Below are 17,333 nucleotides of genomic sequence, written 5' to 3' on the forward strand. Positions count from 1 at the left end.
CGTAACTGTAGGCCACCCTCGAATGAGCTTCTTGGATGCCTTCCAGGGTTATCATCAAATACCACTGGCCCCGGGAGATCAAGAAAAAACAGCATTCTTGACTCCTGTCGGAAACTACCACTACAAAGTGATGCCATTCGGATTAAAGAATGCAGGGTCTACCTACCGAAGGATGATGACCAGAATGTTTGAACCACAACTAGGCAAAAGTGTTGAAGTCTACATAGACGATATGGTAGTAAAGAGTAAAATGGTATCCGAGCATGTGAGAGATCTCAAAGTAATCTTTGGCATCTTATGAAAACACAAACTGCGTCTTAATGCCTCTAAGTGCTCATTTGGTGTCTTGTCCGGCAAATTTTTGGGCTATATGGTAACTCATAGGGGAATAGAGGTGAGCCCAGACCAAATCAAAGAAATTCATAACTTACAAGCTCCTTGGAACCCAAAAGAAGTCCAGAAACTCACTGGAATGATCGCGGCATTGAATTTGTTTATTTCCCAATCTGCAGACCAATGCCATCCTTTCTACCTCCTGATGAACAAGTGGAAAGGATTTGAGTGGTCCGAGGACTGTGCCTTAGCCTTCTGGCAACTTAAAGAGTACCTGTCGCGGCCGCCCATCATGTCTAGCCCTGAGGCTGACGAAGTTCTGTTTGCCTACATAGTAGTGGCCCCTCACACTGTGAGCCTGGTGTTAATACGGGTTGACAACGGCGTACAACGGCCAGTTTACTATGTGAGTAAATCATTACATGAGGCCGAGGTGTGTTACCTACCATTGGAGAAGGCAATTCTTGCAGTAGTGCATGCTACACGGAAACTCCCCCACTACTTCCAGGCACACACGGTTGTTGTCCTAACTCAACTTTCCTTCAGGTCGGTACTCCGAAGCGCCGATTACACAGGAAGAATTGCCATGTGGAGCACGCTCCTAGGGGTTTTCGATATTAAATACATGCCTCGGACCTCCGTCAAGGGCCAAGTTCTCACTAATTTAATAGTCGAATTTACTGAACCCACAGTAGAAGCAGTAGTAGAGGAGGAAAACATGGATAGAAAATCGGTTGGCACAATCTCTACACAAGGAGCCTCACGGTGGAAAGTCTATGTTGATGGGGCGGCAAACCAAAGGGGATCTGGGGTAGGGTTGGTTCTAATATCCCCCGAAAGGATTACCATTGAAAAATCATTGAGACTAGGGTTCTCGGCTACAAACAACGAAGCTGAGTATGAGGCTTTATTGCAAGGAATGACTATGGTGCAGAAACTAGGGGGAAAGGCCTTAGAAGTGTTCTCGGATTCCAGACTGGTTGTAGGCCAGGTGAGGGGCGAGTTGGAAGCTAGGGATGTAAGAATGTAGGGATACCTTAGTCAAGTTAAGCGCTTATAGTCGGACTTTGAATTTTTCAACTTGACGCACGTCTCTAGAAGCGGGAACACACATGCGGATTCATTAACCACTCTTGCGACGTCCTCGGAGCAGGGTCTACCCCGAATCATCCTCGTCGAGGATTTGTGCAAGGCAGATGCAATCAAAAAGGACATGGTTCGAATCCATCAAGTCAGAGTGAGTCCGAGCTGGATGGATCCCATAGTGAGTTTTCTCAAGGATGATGTATTGCCCGAAGAGAAAACGGAAGCCGAGAAAATACGAAGAAAAGCTCATCGGTTCTGGCTGTCAGGAGATCATAAGCTGTACAAGCGCTCCTATTCTGGGCCATATCTATTATGCGTGCACTCAGAAGCATTAGAGATGTTACTCGAAGAATTGCATGAGGGAATTTGTGGTAGTCACACAGGAGGAAGATCGCTGGCACATAGAGCCCTCACTCAAAGGTACTGGTGGCCGGGCATGCAAAAAGAGGCCCAAGAATATGTCAAGAAGTGCGACCAATGCCAGAGGTTTGCCCCAAATATCCACCAACCGGGAGGGGTCCTTAATCCCCTCTCCAATCCTTGGCCGTTCGCTCAATGGGGTCTGGATATTGTGGGCCCTTTCCCGAAAGCAGCAGGAAACAAGCGATACTTGATGGTCGGCACAAATTATTTCACCAAATAGGTCGAAGCTGAGCCTCTAGCCAACATTAGGGACGTGGATGCAAAGAAATTCATTTGGGGAAACATCATTACACGCTTCTAAATTCCTCATACCCTTATCTCGGACAACGACCTTCAATTTGATAGTAAGACCTCAGGAAATACTGCTGCGACCTGTGAATTACGAACTGATATTCCACTCTGGCCTATCCTCAAGGAAACGGGCAAGCCGAGGTTGTAAATAAGGTCATAGTTAATGGGATAAAGAAGATATTGGATGATGCAAAGGGAAGATGGGTGGAAGAACTACCACACGTCCTATGGACCTATTGGACTACGCCACGACGGTCAACGGGAGAGACTCCTTTTTCTATGACTTACGGGGCCGAGGCTATACTCCCCTTAGAAACTAGCTTTCCAATGTTGAAAGCAAGCACCTTTACCCCAAGCAACAATGACGAACTCCTAGAAAGAAGTTTAGATTTAATCGAGGAGAAAAGAGAAAAGGCAATGATCCAACTGGCCTATTACCACTAGAAGCTCAAGCAGGGGTATGATGCCAATGTAAAACTGCGGCCACTAGGGCTAGGAGACCTAGTGCTAAGAAAAATTTTGGGCAGCGCTAAGAACCCATCTTGGGGAAAGCTGGGACTTAACTAGGAAGGCCCGTACCGCATCACTTCGGTGGCAGGAATAGGTGCATATTATTTGGAGGACTTAGATGAGAGAGCTGTACCCCGCCCATGGAATGTAAATAAGCTAAGAAGGTATTATTATTAATAAAAATGATTTTGCCTACACTATATTTCATGATAGTTGCACGTCTTTCGTCTATCCAAGTTTTAAACAGAACCTAAGTCCTGCATGGCTCCTCGGACCACAAGCTTAGGGGAAATTAATAACTTATGGCATCTATCCAAGTTTTAAACAGAACCTAAGTCCTACATGGCTCCTCGGACCACAGGCTTAGGGGAAATTAATAACTTATGGCATCTATCCAAGTTTTAAACAGAACCTAAGTCCTGCATGGCTCCTCGGACCACAGGCTTAAGGGAAATTAATAACTTATGGCATCTATCCAGTTTAAACACAACCAAAGTCTTGCACTGCAGCCTTCACTGCCTAAAGTTCATTGCACAGTCCTACTCTTATCACTTGATTATATTGGCAAAATCTTGTTGTAAACTTCAACTAAAGCAACAGTCACATTGACTCGGAACAATACAATAAAATCCCATCAACATCAAGCAGAAGAATAAAGAATGAGAGAAAGAGCATTTATATTAATAAATGGAGATAATACAATACTATTGGATGAGAAGTATTTGAAAACAAAAATATAATACAACTTCTCTTCAAAATGATACAAAAAAAAGAGAAAGAGAAAAACCCTAGGTGCTAAACCTCAGCAGGGGGATCTTCTTTTTGCTTTGGCTGAGGAGTAGGAACATCCTTGGCTTTTGGGTCAACCCCATGACCCTCGGCCTCAGTAACTGTCTCCTTAGAAGGATCCTTAGATTTGGAGGACGGTTTCTTCCCTTTGCCCTTACCTTTGCCTTTCTCCCCCTCAGCATCCTCACTTTGGACGGTGACCTGGCTAGAGCCCTTAGTAATTTCGGCTATGGGGATGGCATCAGGGACAGCCGTAGGCTGTTCAGAAGCTTCAGGGGCATCAGCAGGGACCTCCTGGATCTCTAGAGGGTAGAAGACATTTTCGGGCAACCTCCAAGCAGAATCTGCAGGGACACCCACAACATTGAGAGCCTAACCCCATGTAATGCTGCAGTAATCCCTGCATACTTCTGACAATTCCTCGGTGAGCCTTGTTTTCATCTCCTCCACTCCAAGCTGATAAGCAGCCCTCTTCTCGGCCTCGGCTGCTTCCTTGGCTAGTTGGACCTCTTCCTTAGCTTTCTGCAACGCGGTTTTGAGATTCAGAACGGCTTGCTTTTCGATGGCAAGGTTAATCTCAGTCACGTGTAGCAACTAGTGTTGGTCTTCAGCTTGTTTCTCAGCGTTCTTCAGGCTAACCTCAGTGCTCCTACGGCCTGTCTCCGCTTCCTTGAACTTCTCAACCAGTTCATACTGCTCCTGCTTGAGGGCCCCTAGTGTCTTCTCTACCTCGGCATGAGAGATGGCTTCAGCATCAGCCATCTTGCGAGCGTCACGACACCACTCCTCGGCCACAAAGACCTGTTGAGTAATCTGCCAAAAAATCACAAAATGGCATGAGTTAGAATATAGTATGGCCCAATAATTATGCCTGTAAGAGGATAAGTTGTCTTACCATCACAAGATCCCTCTTCAGAGACAGGAAGAGTTCATTTTGCAAAATGTGCCTGTAAGCTTCCATGTCCTAAGGAAGGAGCATGGGTTGCTCCAGGGCTTCAGCAATGTACCCTGCTCGGCCCCTCTAGTACTCCCGGACTGAGGCATTGTAGGGAATTGCTGCTTCGTCCACCTCGAGCTGAGGGCTTCAAGTATGCAGCGGGATGCGCACTTTAGTCCTTTCCAGCTCATCTCGGCTCTCCACTGATGGAGCCCTTTTGTCCCGAGGCTCTCGGATCACTTTTTTTTGTTTCGTGCCCTGGCGAGGACCCACCTCGCCTTCCTCAAGGGACTCGACCGGCCTTTTCTTCTTCAAGTCGGGATTGACTTTCAGGCCGAGGTCGGCGGGGACCTGTGAAGGAGCAGGAGGAAGGTTGGAGGGAGTTTGGGACTTAGTGGGCGCTTTCGAGGTTTGCCCCTTACCTTAAGCAGCCATGAGCTCCCATAAACTCTTATTGCCTTTGTTTGAGGCCATGCCATCCACCTCTTCGTCGGAGGAGTCGTCCGGGCAGGCAATAACAAGAGGAGGAACGAAAATTGTTGAGTTTCTATCAGGCTCGCCCTCGGCGTTCGAGAGTTCAATTAGGGGAGCTTTTGGGTTATCCTCCTTAAAATAGAACTCGTCTATCTCCTCCTCTAGTGAAAGACAAGATGACTCGGTCTCCTCTTCAACAAATGCTGCAGCTTTGGGATTGTCTTGTGGAGGTAGCTGTGCAGCTGGTTGATGATTTTGAAGAATGGGCAGAGTAACCGGTGGAAGGTCCCTTCGAGCCAAGAATCCCGGCTTCGACATGTCAATCTGAGATAACCTTGTACTACCCGCTCTTATTGATTGGCTGACATCCAAAAAAGTGCGGGATAAGGGCTCGTAACCCAAGATCAAGTGGGCGGCACGCAATTGTCCTTCCTCGTGAATGAAGATCTCTGACCTCAGGAGATAGTTGAGGGCTTGAACATTTGTATGGCTTAGCCGAGAAGCAACGTGGGCTCGATCTGCAAAACAGCAGAGAAGGGAATTGTAGTCAGATTGTTAAAAAGACATTTTCTAAAAAAATTAAAAAAAAAGGGGAAAAGTTTGAATTTCCAAGCGAAAGAAATAAAACTAAAGGGTTAAATCCCCTTCCCAAGGGATTGATCCTAGAGGTACCGCACCTGGATCTCCTGCCCGAGTTGAACAATAAAGACTGTCGCTCCATTCCCCCGAGGCAATCAGGTAGTCATCCTTCATACCCTTATTGGACTTAGGAAGACAGGAGATTAGCCTAACGATCTCGGACCAAGATTTAAGGTAGTACCCCGGTTTGGCAAGATGGTGGCACTCGTACATGTGAACTACGTTGTGCCATGTGAGACTTAAGCCTATCTGCTTGTTCAGGGCATCTATGCTGCCCAAGACCCTAAATAGGTTGGGGGCGCACTGATAAGGTGTCAACCTATGGTTAAGCAAGTAATCTCGGGTAATCCTACGCATGGGAAGCGTCATCCCTCCCTCTATGAAAGCAATCATGGGAATGACGACTTTACCCACATCTTTATCGGTCAGTACTTAGTCTTTGGGACAATACGCCAAAACCACCCCCTGTGGAATGCGGTACCTAGCTCTAAAAGCCTCCATGGCGGCTAGTGTATCTACTAAACGCTTGAATTTACCCATCTATATGAATTGAAGGGCCGAGGAGGAAGGCCGAGATGAAGATAGGGTAATGTGAAGGAATAAGAACTTACTAGTATCCGTACAATAGTCTCTAAAGCTTTCAGAGATCTGTTCAAGGGAAAACTTCTCACAGGAATGACTACGGGAATTCAAAGGTCTGGTGCATTTTAGGAAGACTGGGCGCTGAAGTTCTCTGAAGTTCTTGGAAGTTCGTAAAAAAAGAAAGGCAAAAGAGTTTCATCAAGGCTTTATATAGCAAGGAAGGAGGGGAAAGGTTGCTCCCGCTCAAAATTCAAGGAGGAATGCCAGCCATTGGATCTACGCTTCGCTGTTGGATGGGGGAACACATAGCCGCCTGGAGCAATTAATAGCGCATCACAATCTACAACGCGTCAGAAGCAACCACTCCCGCACGTGTGAACTAAAAATTAATTGATCTTATCTCTCCAAAAAATCAAAACCCCGCTTTTCTCCTCGGATGGAGAGAAAAACCAGAGTTTTGAGGGGCTATTGTGGGGACTATAGCCCAAAATAATGTATTGGGCCTTAGGCCTTGTCCGAGGACACTAACAAGCCTAAGGAGAGAAGCATGACTTAGGTGATCTACTTTACAAGCCTCAGCATTGGGAGACAAAGGGAAGAAAGTCCGAGGAGGAATTTCTCTTCGGACACAGCAAACCCAGACCAAGTGTATATTCAAGTGGTTGAAGTACGCCCCTTGAACGCGTGAAAGAGAAGAAAACTCAAAATATCTAAGGAAAGGCTGCCACCACCACATTAAATGCATTGCAGCTGCTTTTCTGGCCGCATTAATGTGGAGAAGACCCCTGAATAGTGTTGCCTTGGCTGCCGCAACTCACAAAGGACCGAAAGGGATGTCTAATGGGACGGGTGCTCAAGTGGAGGTCTAGATGATCAACAAGTGTAAGACCCAGATGATCAGAAAGAGCCTATATAATGTAAAGAAGCCCCTATGAAGTAGGGGGCGAAAAAGAAGATAATAATACTGTAGCATGCAAAAGAACTCTAATGTGGTGATCTGTATTCATAAATAAAATTCTAAGTCTCCTCGGACAGAAGGTCCTTCGATCATAATAGTTTTTATTCTTGTTTGTTTGTTCCTTAATCCCATGCAAGTCATTGCTCAACTCATCTAAAGCTAGTTCTTTGACCCATATTCTACAAAATTCATTGTATTGGGCTTTTTGGACCAGGATTCCATGCGATTCGGGCTTGGGTTCCAAACTTTGTCCCTACAGTAAAGATTTAATACATGAAATAATTATTTAAGTTTGATTGTATTGAAATTTTGCAAACATGGAAAGGTATTAGAAGAAAATGTAATTCAATAGTGAAGTTGTCAAAATTTGTATCATATAAAAAAATATTGAATAGTGAAATTTTACTTAAAGTTACACCTGACATAATATATATGAGTTGGATTCAAGTTATACCTGATATAACTCTAAATAATATGACATCATCCAATAACTTATTACTGAATTCATATTTTTTCTTTAATTAAAACATATCACTGCATGCTTTGAATTTTGTTCCATTCCACCTAGAATGGCCGAAAAATTTTCATTCCAAGTAATTAATCAATACAAAACACCCCTCTATTCTATCTTGTTCTAAATTCTAACATATTTTACCCAATTTCACCTGTTTCTGTCCATTCAACTAAATTATAGCCGGTATGATTATTTTGGCTGGTATGTAAATGAATCATTATTTTTTTCCTAAACTTATTTTTGTATTACTTAGTCACATATGGCATTTTATTATTATTTTACTTTAACAATGTATTTTTCTTGTTTACATTACTCACACATGACATGTTTTTGTTTTCTTCATTAATATATATTTTTTTCCTTTACTCATATATGACATATTATTACTTATATTATCATTGTGTATTGATGATATTAAGAATGCATATATTTTTTTTTTGTTATTTTGAATTAATAATTTGATATGGTATGATATCATGTGATGCGGACTTAAGGATATAAATTTTGTACTATATATATATATATATATATATATATTACAAAATTTATTAGCGGTAATCTGGAAATATAGTACACTTAAATAAGTTGGTACTGAAATATTCCGTTTTATTAGACAAACCAAAACGCGGTCCAAAACACTAATAAGAACATTGAAACATATGAAGAATTTTTTTTAAAATATATTGATAGCATTGATTTTAGGTAAAGTTAAATGGTGCAATTTGTTGGCTGATTTACATGACCTCGCTACCGTTCCTTTGGTAACATTCACATAAAACACCATTCTTGATGTTGCAGCAAAATATGGAAAGAAGGATGTGTTGCGTAACAAATTATAAATGATTGTCCATCGTTTCTGTATAAAACAAACAACACCCTAAAGCATATTGCTGCTGGTTTAGGGCATCTGGAGATGGGCAACGCTCCATTGGGTAGTGCAGGACACGAAGATATTGAAGAACCACTACTACGGAATAAAGAGTTGGAAGATGATAACTGGCATAATGCCGATGATGAAGAATCTCCTCTGTTCAGGGCTGTGGATAGAGAGCGTTACCAAGTTGCTCTGCTTATCCTAGAAAAGAGTAGGTGTCTATTTGGCAGCAAAATTTTTATCTGCTGATTCTGCTTTATTGTTGAAATCCATTTTTTGTCTCTACTTCTACTAAGTAAATAAATAAATCAATTCTGATTTGATAATATACTAACTTATTTTCTTTTTGTCTTTCCCTTCACTTTAGTAGAGGGCAACCCTGACACAAAATTCTACTCGCGGGGAAGGAAAGGCATGAATGTCTTGCATGCAGCTGTCATTCGCACGCAGAAAAGTAAGTCCCCTCATCTGTCTAGTTTTTTTTGTTTTGGTTTTTACATCAAACTTTTTATTTTGAAAGCAATAATTTTATACAATCTCGCAGCAGATTATATACCAACTTGTCGCTAACACGTGCAATGCGCAGGAAAACTATTAAATATGAGATGTTGTGTATTTTCTTATTATAGTTTAAGAGCTTATTTCAAATCTTCATTTCATATATTTTTGTTGGAATAATTTACATAATATATGTAGCAATTATTCAAAATATCATCCAAAAATGGTTTTTTTTTTTTAAGAACAAATGTAATAAATTGAAACATAATATACTATATTGTTCTATGGATCTTACAACTTTAAAATAAGAATTGTAATAAATTGAAATACAAAAATTGTCTTCCAACCCAAATGTTTATGAAGTTGCATTCCAGTGATAAACTCCCCATGAAAAAAATATAAATCGACCCAAAAACATAATTTTAGAATCAAAACATGGATAGTGATTTTTAATGGATTGGGTTAATAGCACTAGCTTTCAGCAGGGAACAATCTGATTTAAAAAGTCGCATACCTACGATCATATACAGGAAAGGAATTGAAACTGATGTCTATAACTAATTTTGATTTCTTACTTATTCATCCCTTGAATGTCAAATTATTCTTTTTATTTTTTGCACTTGAATTTTATTATTTAAGTGACAATTTTATCTTTCTTAGTCACACACTACATGATAATGTTTCCCCTAAGACAATTAGTCAAACTTTGAGAATAAAATATCTCACATATATATTATAAAGAACTTGCATTTTTATTTTTTCATTCTATGGTAAAGAAAGTACTAAGAAGAGCACTGGGATTAACAGGATCAGGAAAAAAAAAAAAAAAAACTACTAACCACTATGATTAGTGTTATGGTTTTAGACCCCAGTTGAGTCAGATTCAATCAAATCTCTAGCCAATTAATTAAAGTGATTAATTATGCAGTTAGATATGATTTAAACAAACATCACACAATCACAAATCACATTAACACCAAGAATGATGACACAGGAAAACTTTTGAAACTGTGGTTTCAAAGTAATAAATTTGAGGAGGATTTATCCTAAATAATCCTCAAGACAACTAAGAGTTCAATAAGTGTATGAAACACCTTGAACGTTTAGACCCCCAATTTACAAATTACCAATTCAAGCTTAATATCAAACAATTAATGTGCGGAAAATGAACATAAGCTTAATGCAGAATTGATAAACAATCTAAACCAAATAAAATCACATTCACAGCAGAAATTAAATGGAAAAGATTAAGGGAAGAGAAATGCAAACACAAGGACAACACTCGTTGTGTTATTGAAGAGGAAACCGAAACCCTTGTCGTAAAACCTCTTTGCCGCCCTCCAAGAGGTAAACAATCCACTAAAGAATGTAGTTGGGATACATAAACAGCAGAAGACCCTCCAAGCCTAATCTACTCAATGTACCTAAGCCCTCCAAGCTCCTACTCCAACGAGGTTACGCCGAACCTATTTATTCTTTAACTTGCCAGATTCCGCTACTTGACCATAGCATCTACCAATATGAAATTGGTCCCTTCTTAACTGCTTCCTAAACACCAAATGGTCTTCTCACAGATATGGTTATGGTGAGAAAAGGTTTTGGTAATGTACCTCTCAAGGATTTGACAATGGAGAGGAAGAGAGTAGAAGAATTTGAAGAGTCTCTATGTGAAGATTGTGGATGAATCAATCTTGTTTTTCTCTAGGGTTTTTCTCTCAAAATTCTCTTTGGAAGCTCTCTCAAAATCGTGGGCATAAGGGTATATATATAGTAGGGTGAGAAGGAATGTGAAAAGTCAGTTTTTCCCAAACAGGGTGTTTTGGCGACTTGACCTCGCAACTGGGTTGAGTCTCGAGTTCAAGCTGCGAGCTAATGGCCTGGCCAGCCTGGGACTTTTGTCCTGTAGTGCAACAGCTGGTGCGACTCTTTAACTTCTGGCATGCTTGGCACGTGTTCAACTTTCTGGCGGCTTGCAAGCTGCGAGCCACCCGCGAGATCCAGTCACGAGTCCCTGCTTCGTTGCACAATCTTGAGCATTTCTTCATACTCTCTCATACACTACCCTTACATGATTCCCACCTAAATATAGGGTTACTAATTGCTAAAATACAAGCAAATTTGGCACGGAATAAAGCCAACAAGATGGTTGATAAAATTCAACTTTACAATCTCCCCCTTTGGCTATTCCATGACAAAACCCTAAAACAAACTCTAGACTTAATATGTGAGTTGGGAACCGTTGAACAAAACTCACTCACACCTAACTCTAAAATCTGATAAGCTCTTGAAACATATGAACAAGTAACTCCTGAAACACAACAACACAATTTGATCATTGTATGCAGAAAACTTGTAAGGCATATGAGACAAGCACAATGCGATCAAGCAAAATGGAATGAGAAATAAACCATGGCTTGACCAAACAGGTAATCATTATAAAATAGTGACCACAATGCTCATTTGCACTTGGAATGAACATCCAGACATACAAGTTAATAAGCTCAATACAAATTACTTGCATGGCCAACACTCAACCAATGCACAATACTTAAAGTATATGCATCTAGGAACAAAATCCTACTAGGGCACAAGAGTGAGAATACTTAAAGAAAATGCATAACATTTAGCTAGAAGTATTATGGTAACAGAACATAAAGGCTGCATAGCATGGTACAAACCATAAAAGCCTACAAAACACATGGAAACAAACCCTAAAAGCTTACAAAAGCAACATAGGCACAAACCACCACAAACATACTGGAAAACAACTTTAAATATTAACAAACCAATGTAACATGAGTTGTAATAAAACAGATCCATGAGTTTAAAACCAAAACATTAACCTAAGTGCTTAGACACATTAAACCCATAAACTATAATAAACATAAAGTAAAACCAAAGCATAAACAGCTCCCCCTTAAACTAACACTCCCTCTCAGGAGCTATTCCTTAAAAGTTCTCCCCCTTTTTGACCGGAATAGCCAAAGGGTCATTGCTGGGTGCTAAAGCTGTCAAACTTGGTTGAAAGTATGTTAAGTTGATCCTGAAGTGCTGCCATCCTGTCAGTATGCTTATTCTGGACCTCTTTGAGTCCATCAATCCTCTCAAGAATGATCTGGAATGCATCAGGTGGTACCTCTGATGAGGTTGAAGCTCTTCTCCTCTTGCCTCGGCTTCTGGGTGTTGAAGCTTGTCCTACAGTCATTGTCTCAGTCTCCATTTGGTCACCCTCATCTTGATCACCTACCTCTTCATCACCTAGAAGACGAACTTGAATCCTGATGATGGTTAGCTTGTTGATAGCTGAAGGTGTAGACATGGGACTGATATCTTGAGGGATTTCAACACCTTTTACTCTGAAAAGCCTCATAAGAAGGCTAGGAAAGATCAGCTTGGGCCTAGAAGTGGTTTTAGTCTCATCCACAATAGTGTCAAAGATGTGAGAGCTGATGTCAATGAAAGTTTTCTCCTTAAGTTCCATGAGGAAGATAGCTCTGGCATTATTGATTGTAGTCAGCTTCCTCACAGGATACAGATTGAACATCATGATGGTGGTTAGGCACCTCATGTCAGCTAGAAATGCGGTAGTGTTGAGGCATCTCCCTTCTCGTTGTCCACCAATGCGAGTTTGGACAGTTTCTATAAAAAGCATCCTGTCCTTGTAGTTGGTGAAGTCAAAGTCTCTAATCCTTCAAGCCCTAGCACCTCATCAATATCATGGGCATCTATGGTGAATTCCTTTCTTCTAACCCAACAACTCAACTCATCCTCCCTTATCACAGCATTTGCATAGAATTCTCTAATTAAAGGCTCATAGACAACAGGTAGGTCATTCAGTAATTTATCCCATCCTCTGCCCTCAAAGCAACTTGGAATGAAGGTGTCCCTAAAATCCCCTAAGTCAACAAATCTTTCCTGAATGATGGTACCCCTCAAGAAAGAATCCCTATATCTATCAAAGTGTTAAACCGACCTAAATAAGTTATGGTCCATTTTTAACATTTTGTCAACTTTCTTAGTAGGAGTCTTCTTCTTTGTAGGAGAATGTGCCATCTGTGAACAAGCAGAAAAGGCCACAATACAGAGCACAATAGAGGAATACTCAGAACATTAGTAACACGTTATTGTCAAAAATATAGCACCAAAGCACTCAATCAAGACATAGTTCAGAGACAGGTGTAGAATAAGAAAGTTCAAAGCAGTGAAGAATAGAACAAGCTATTTACACAACAGCTCTTGGACTTTGATTTCATCAAGGTCTTTGCTCTCCTTAATTGCAGTCACCTTTGCACGGAAGCTCTCCGGCAATGAACGAAGAATTTTTCTTACAACTTTCGAGTCCTCCGTTTTCTCTGCCAAGTTAAACTTGCCAATTACCACTTCATTTAGCTTACTATAGAAAGAGTCAAAGGACTCATCCTCGCTCATCCTGAGCTCATCAAACTGGGTAGTCAGCATTTGTATCTTTGTGTCTTTAACTTTCTTTGTACCCTTATAAGTGGTTTCCAAAATCTGCCATGCTTCCTGGGCAACGGTGATATGAGAAATCCGATGGAATTCATCTAGGGACACACCACAAAAAATTGCATTAAGTGCTTTACTATTAGCATTTGACACCGCGAGAGCTGCCTTATCCCAAGTGGATTTGGCTACCTCTGGCTTTGTCCAACCTATTTCAACAGCATCCCAAACAGCCTCATCAATAAAACACAGAAATGCTTTCATCCTTACCTTCCAAAAGGCATAGTTGCTACCATCAAAATATGGTGAAACATTTAATGTGCGGAAAATGAACATAAGCTTAATGCATAATTGATAAACAATCTAAACCAAATAAAATCACATTCATAGCAGAAATTAAATGGAAAAGATTAAGGGAAGAGAGATGCAAACATAAGGACAATACTCGATGTGTTATCAAAGAGGAAACCGAAGCCCTCGGTGTAAAACCTCTCTGCCGCCCTTTAAGTGGTAAACAATCCACTAAAGAATGTAGTTGGGATATATGAACAGCAGAAGACCCTCCAAGCCTAATCTACCCAATGTACCTAAGCCCTCCAAGCTCCTACTCCAACGAGGTTATGTCGAACCTATTTCTTCTTTAGCTTGCCGGATTCCGCTACTTGACCATAACATCTACCAATATGAAATTGGTCCCTTCTTAACTGCTTCCTAAACACCAAATGGCCTTCTCATAGATATGGGTATGGTGAGAAAAGGTTTTGGTAATGTACCTTTCAAGGATTTGACAATGGAGAGGAAGAGAGTAGAGGAATTTGAAGAGTCTTTATGTGAAGATTGTGGATGAATCAATCTTGTTTTTCTCTAGGGTTTCTCTCACAAAATCCTCTCTGGAAGCTCTCTCAAAATCGTGGGTATAAGGTTATATATATAGTAGGATGAGAAGGAATGTGAAAAGTCAGTTTTTCCCAAACAAGGTGTTTTAGCGACTTGACCTCGCGACTAGGTTGAGTCGCAAGTTCAAGCCGCGAGCTAACGACCTGGCCAGCCTGGGAATTTTGTCCTGTAGTGCAACAGCTAACGCGACTCTTCAGCTTCTAGCATGCTTGGCACGTGTGCAACTTTTTGGCGGCTTGCAAGCCGCGAGCCACCCGCGAGATCCAGTCGCGAGTCCTTACTTCTTTGCACAATCTTGAGCATTTCTTTACACTCTCTCACACATTACCTTACATGATTCCCACCTAAATACAGGGTTACTAATTGCTAAAATAAAAGCAAATTTGGCATGAAATAAAGCCAACAAGATAGTTGATAAAATTCAACCTTACAGCAACATTTCACTAATAGAATAGAAGTTTGTATAATAGTATTTACTTACGTGACCACACGCAACTCCGAATCCACATACTCTTCTATTGTGAAACTATTGCACACAAACTCTCTAGTTTGTGACTTTGAGATCTCCACTTTTAAATCATCAACGGTAGTTGAATTGATGCAACAACTTTACTCTATTATTGGATTTGTTATTTGCACAAGGTCTTCAGCTGTAACTTAAAAAGGGTTTGGAAAACTTCAAATATGTGTACAAAATACTGCCCTCTTGAGTGTGAGTAAAATGTGCTCTAGGGTTTGTATTTACATCTATCAAAACCTTAGATCCAATAGTTGAGAAAGAAAGTGAGAATTTAGATCTGCACAAATCTCGATCGGTCGAGATAAGTGAGTTTTTTTTCAGCACTTATCTTTTCCTACTTTCTTGAGTCTTCATTTCTAGACTAAACAACTAGAAAAAACTAAGGCTGGGTTTGGATAGCAATGCATTTGCATTGCTTTACGCATCTGCGTTTTTTTTTCTATGGGTTCCGTGCACTGTTCACGGGACTCGCAAGTACGGAATTCAGCAAATATAACTTTAAAACTGGGTCCCACGACATTATTCACACATTTAGAAATTATTTTGCTACAGTATTTTCAGTTTTCAGTTTTCAGCAATAAACGGTATCCAAACAGACCCTAAGTTCTAAAGGTTACAATTTTTTCATGGTTGCCAACCTAAAAATATTGACTTTACAAGTAGTATTACATATAGTGGCTATAACAGCGTTTATAGAAAATGCCACTATATGGTACCTATAGTGGCGTTTTAGACAAACGCCACTAAAAAAAACGCCACTATAGTGTTTGCTTTCCAGCCCAAAGTCGAGTTTACCAAACTCGACTTTCAAAAAGAGTCTAACTAACTAAATAAGTTTGAACACATTCCATGCGCCTAATATTTTGCTGGAAATAGTCTATTCAGCAATTTTTGCCGTCTCTATGTGATAAACGAAAGAAAGAAAAGAAATAGGAAAGAATTAAATAAAGAAAGAGAGAAAATATTATTTTAATGTTAGTGGGAATATAAAATTGTTATTATTATTTTTTTTTTCAGCTTCAAGCTACCGTACGTTGTTAAAAGTAGTTGGTACTATAGCTTTAGGTAAAATTTTTAACATTACCTTTACTATTGTAAAGTATTTTTTGTATTTTAGTAGAGTTAAAATAGTAATATAGCTATTTAATTTTATTATTGCTGTTTCTCAAAAAAAAAAAAGAAAACTTCATTATTGCTAGTGCTCTTACACCTGATGGACCTTTCACCTTTTTTTTTCCTTTTCCTAGTTTCACCCCTTTATTTTTTTTTTCCTTAGGATCCGCCCATCCCACCGCAAAATCTGCATTCATCACTCCACTATAGGCTGTCACTATGTTTGGATTTTCACCCCCCCCGCCCCCCCCCCCCCCTCTCATGACAGGTCTGCTAAACTGCCGCTCATTCCAAATTTGAATTTGTTATCCTTGAGATCCTTTTTAATCCTCGAAACAATAAGATTTGAAATTGGAAAATCATCATTAAGCTCCTTATCAATATCCTCAATTATCGCCTCCAAATTAGGGGCTAAGTTGGCCGAAATTGAATTCCTTACATTCATGGTAGTTTCCAAATTCGAACCCAAAAGCTCCTAATCACTCCCCCCCCCCCCCCCGTTCCACTACCGTGGCCAGGGTTTCTCGCCCCCCTTTCCACTCCTACCATCCCTTGATTGTTCTGAGTCAGCTGCAATCCCCGATTCTGACGGCCTCATTAAACTAGGTTGGGATTTCCTTGAATCATATCCCTTGACCTTAATCGTTTGGCGTCTAGATGAGCTAAACTAAGAAGCTCTTATCTAGTGCCCAAACTATTGGTTTACTACAGACAGAGTGCCCTTGCTTTTCAACCAAATCTCGCAGTCTTTGTCATCATGGGACAGCATTCCACACCAAAAGCATATATTTGGTAGACGTTCATATTGAAAAGCAACCCACCCTTCGGACCTTCCATCAAACATAATTCTCCATCCTCGACATAAAGGTCGGGATACATCTATATTGATTCGAACATGCATGAAAGTGCCACCCTTCACCTCTGATAGATCTTAGGAGATTGTAACCTGGCCGATTGCCTCCCCTATTTCAATAGCAGTCTCCAGAGTCATATACTTGAAAGGCAGATCATGGATTTGAACCCAAAAGGAACAAGTCTTAAATTCTAACTTCGAAATAGATTTACTCCCATCAAAATGTTGCAAAACAACCAGATGCCGATCATATGACCACGGTTCTCCCAAAAGAACTTTATCAGCATCAACCTCAAGATCAAAAGCAAATAACAGAGTGTTGCTCCCGATCATATGAATATACTTAGCTTGTTTGAACATGTAATTTAGTTTGATGACAAATTTAAACTCGATTCGTGTTTGAAATAAAATTAAATAAAAATTAATTACTTTTAATACTCAACTTAATTTAGCTTATTTAGGAGGCCATCAACCGTTGCTGTATTTTTTTTTTTTTGGATTAGAACCATTGCTGTATTGATCATTTTTGTTAAATTATATTATTAGCAACTCGATGTGTTATATCATGTTGTATATGTTAA

General features: G+C 40.3%; 1 protein-coding gene across 3 annotated transcripts in view; it reads left to right on the plus strand.

Moving 5' to 3' along the window:
* Nucleotides 1–17,333, plus strand: part of LOC126717484 (ankyrin repeat-containing protein ITN1-like) — a 77,220-nt gene that overhangs the window by 9,754 nt on the left and 50,133 nt on the right. For 2 of the 3 annotated variants that reach the window (XM_050419229.1, XM_050419226.1), the window contains exons 2-3: nt 8,439–8,621; nt 8,778–8,864. In XM_050419229.1, coding sequence (XP_050275186.1) covers nt 8,450–8,621; nt 8,778–8,864 — 259 coding nt within the window. In that variant the 5' untranslated portion in view covers nt 8,439–8,449. The remainder of the gene's footprint in view (nt 1–8,438; nt 8,622–8,777; nt 8,865–17,333) is intronic. The other variant, XM_050419227.1, reaches the window with a different exon arrangement.

This window comes from Quercus robur, chromosome 3, assembly GCF_932294415.1.
Source record: "Quercus robur chromosome 3, dhQueRobu3.1, whole genome shotgun sequence".
Lineage (NCBI taxonomy): Eukaryota > Viridiplantae > Streptophyta > Magnoliopsida > Fagales > Fagaceae > Quercus > Quercus robur.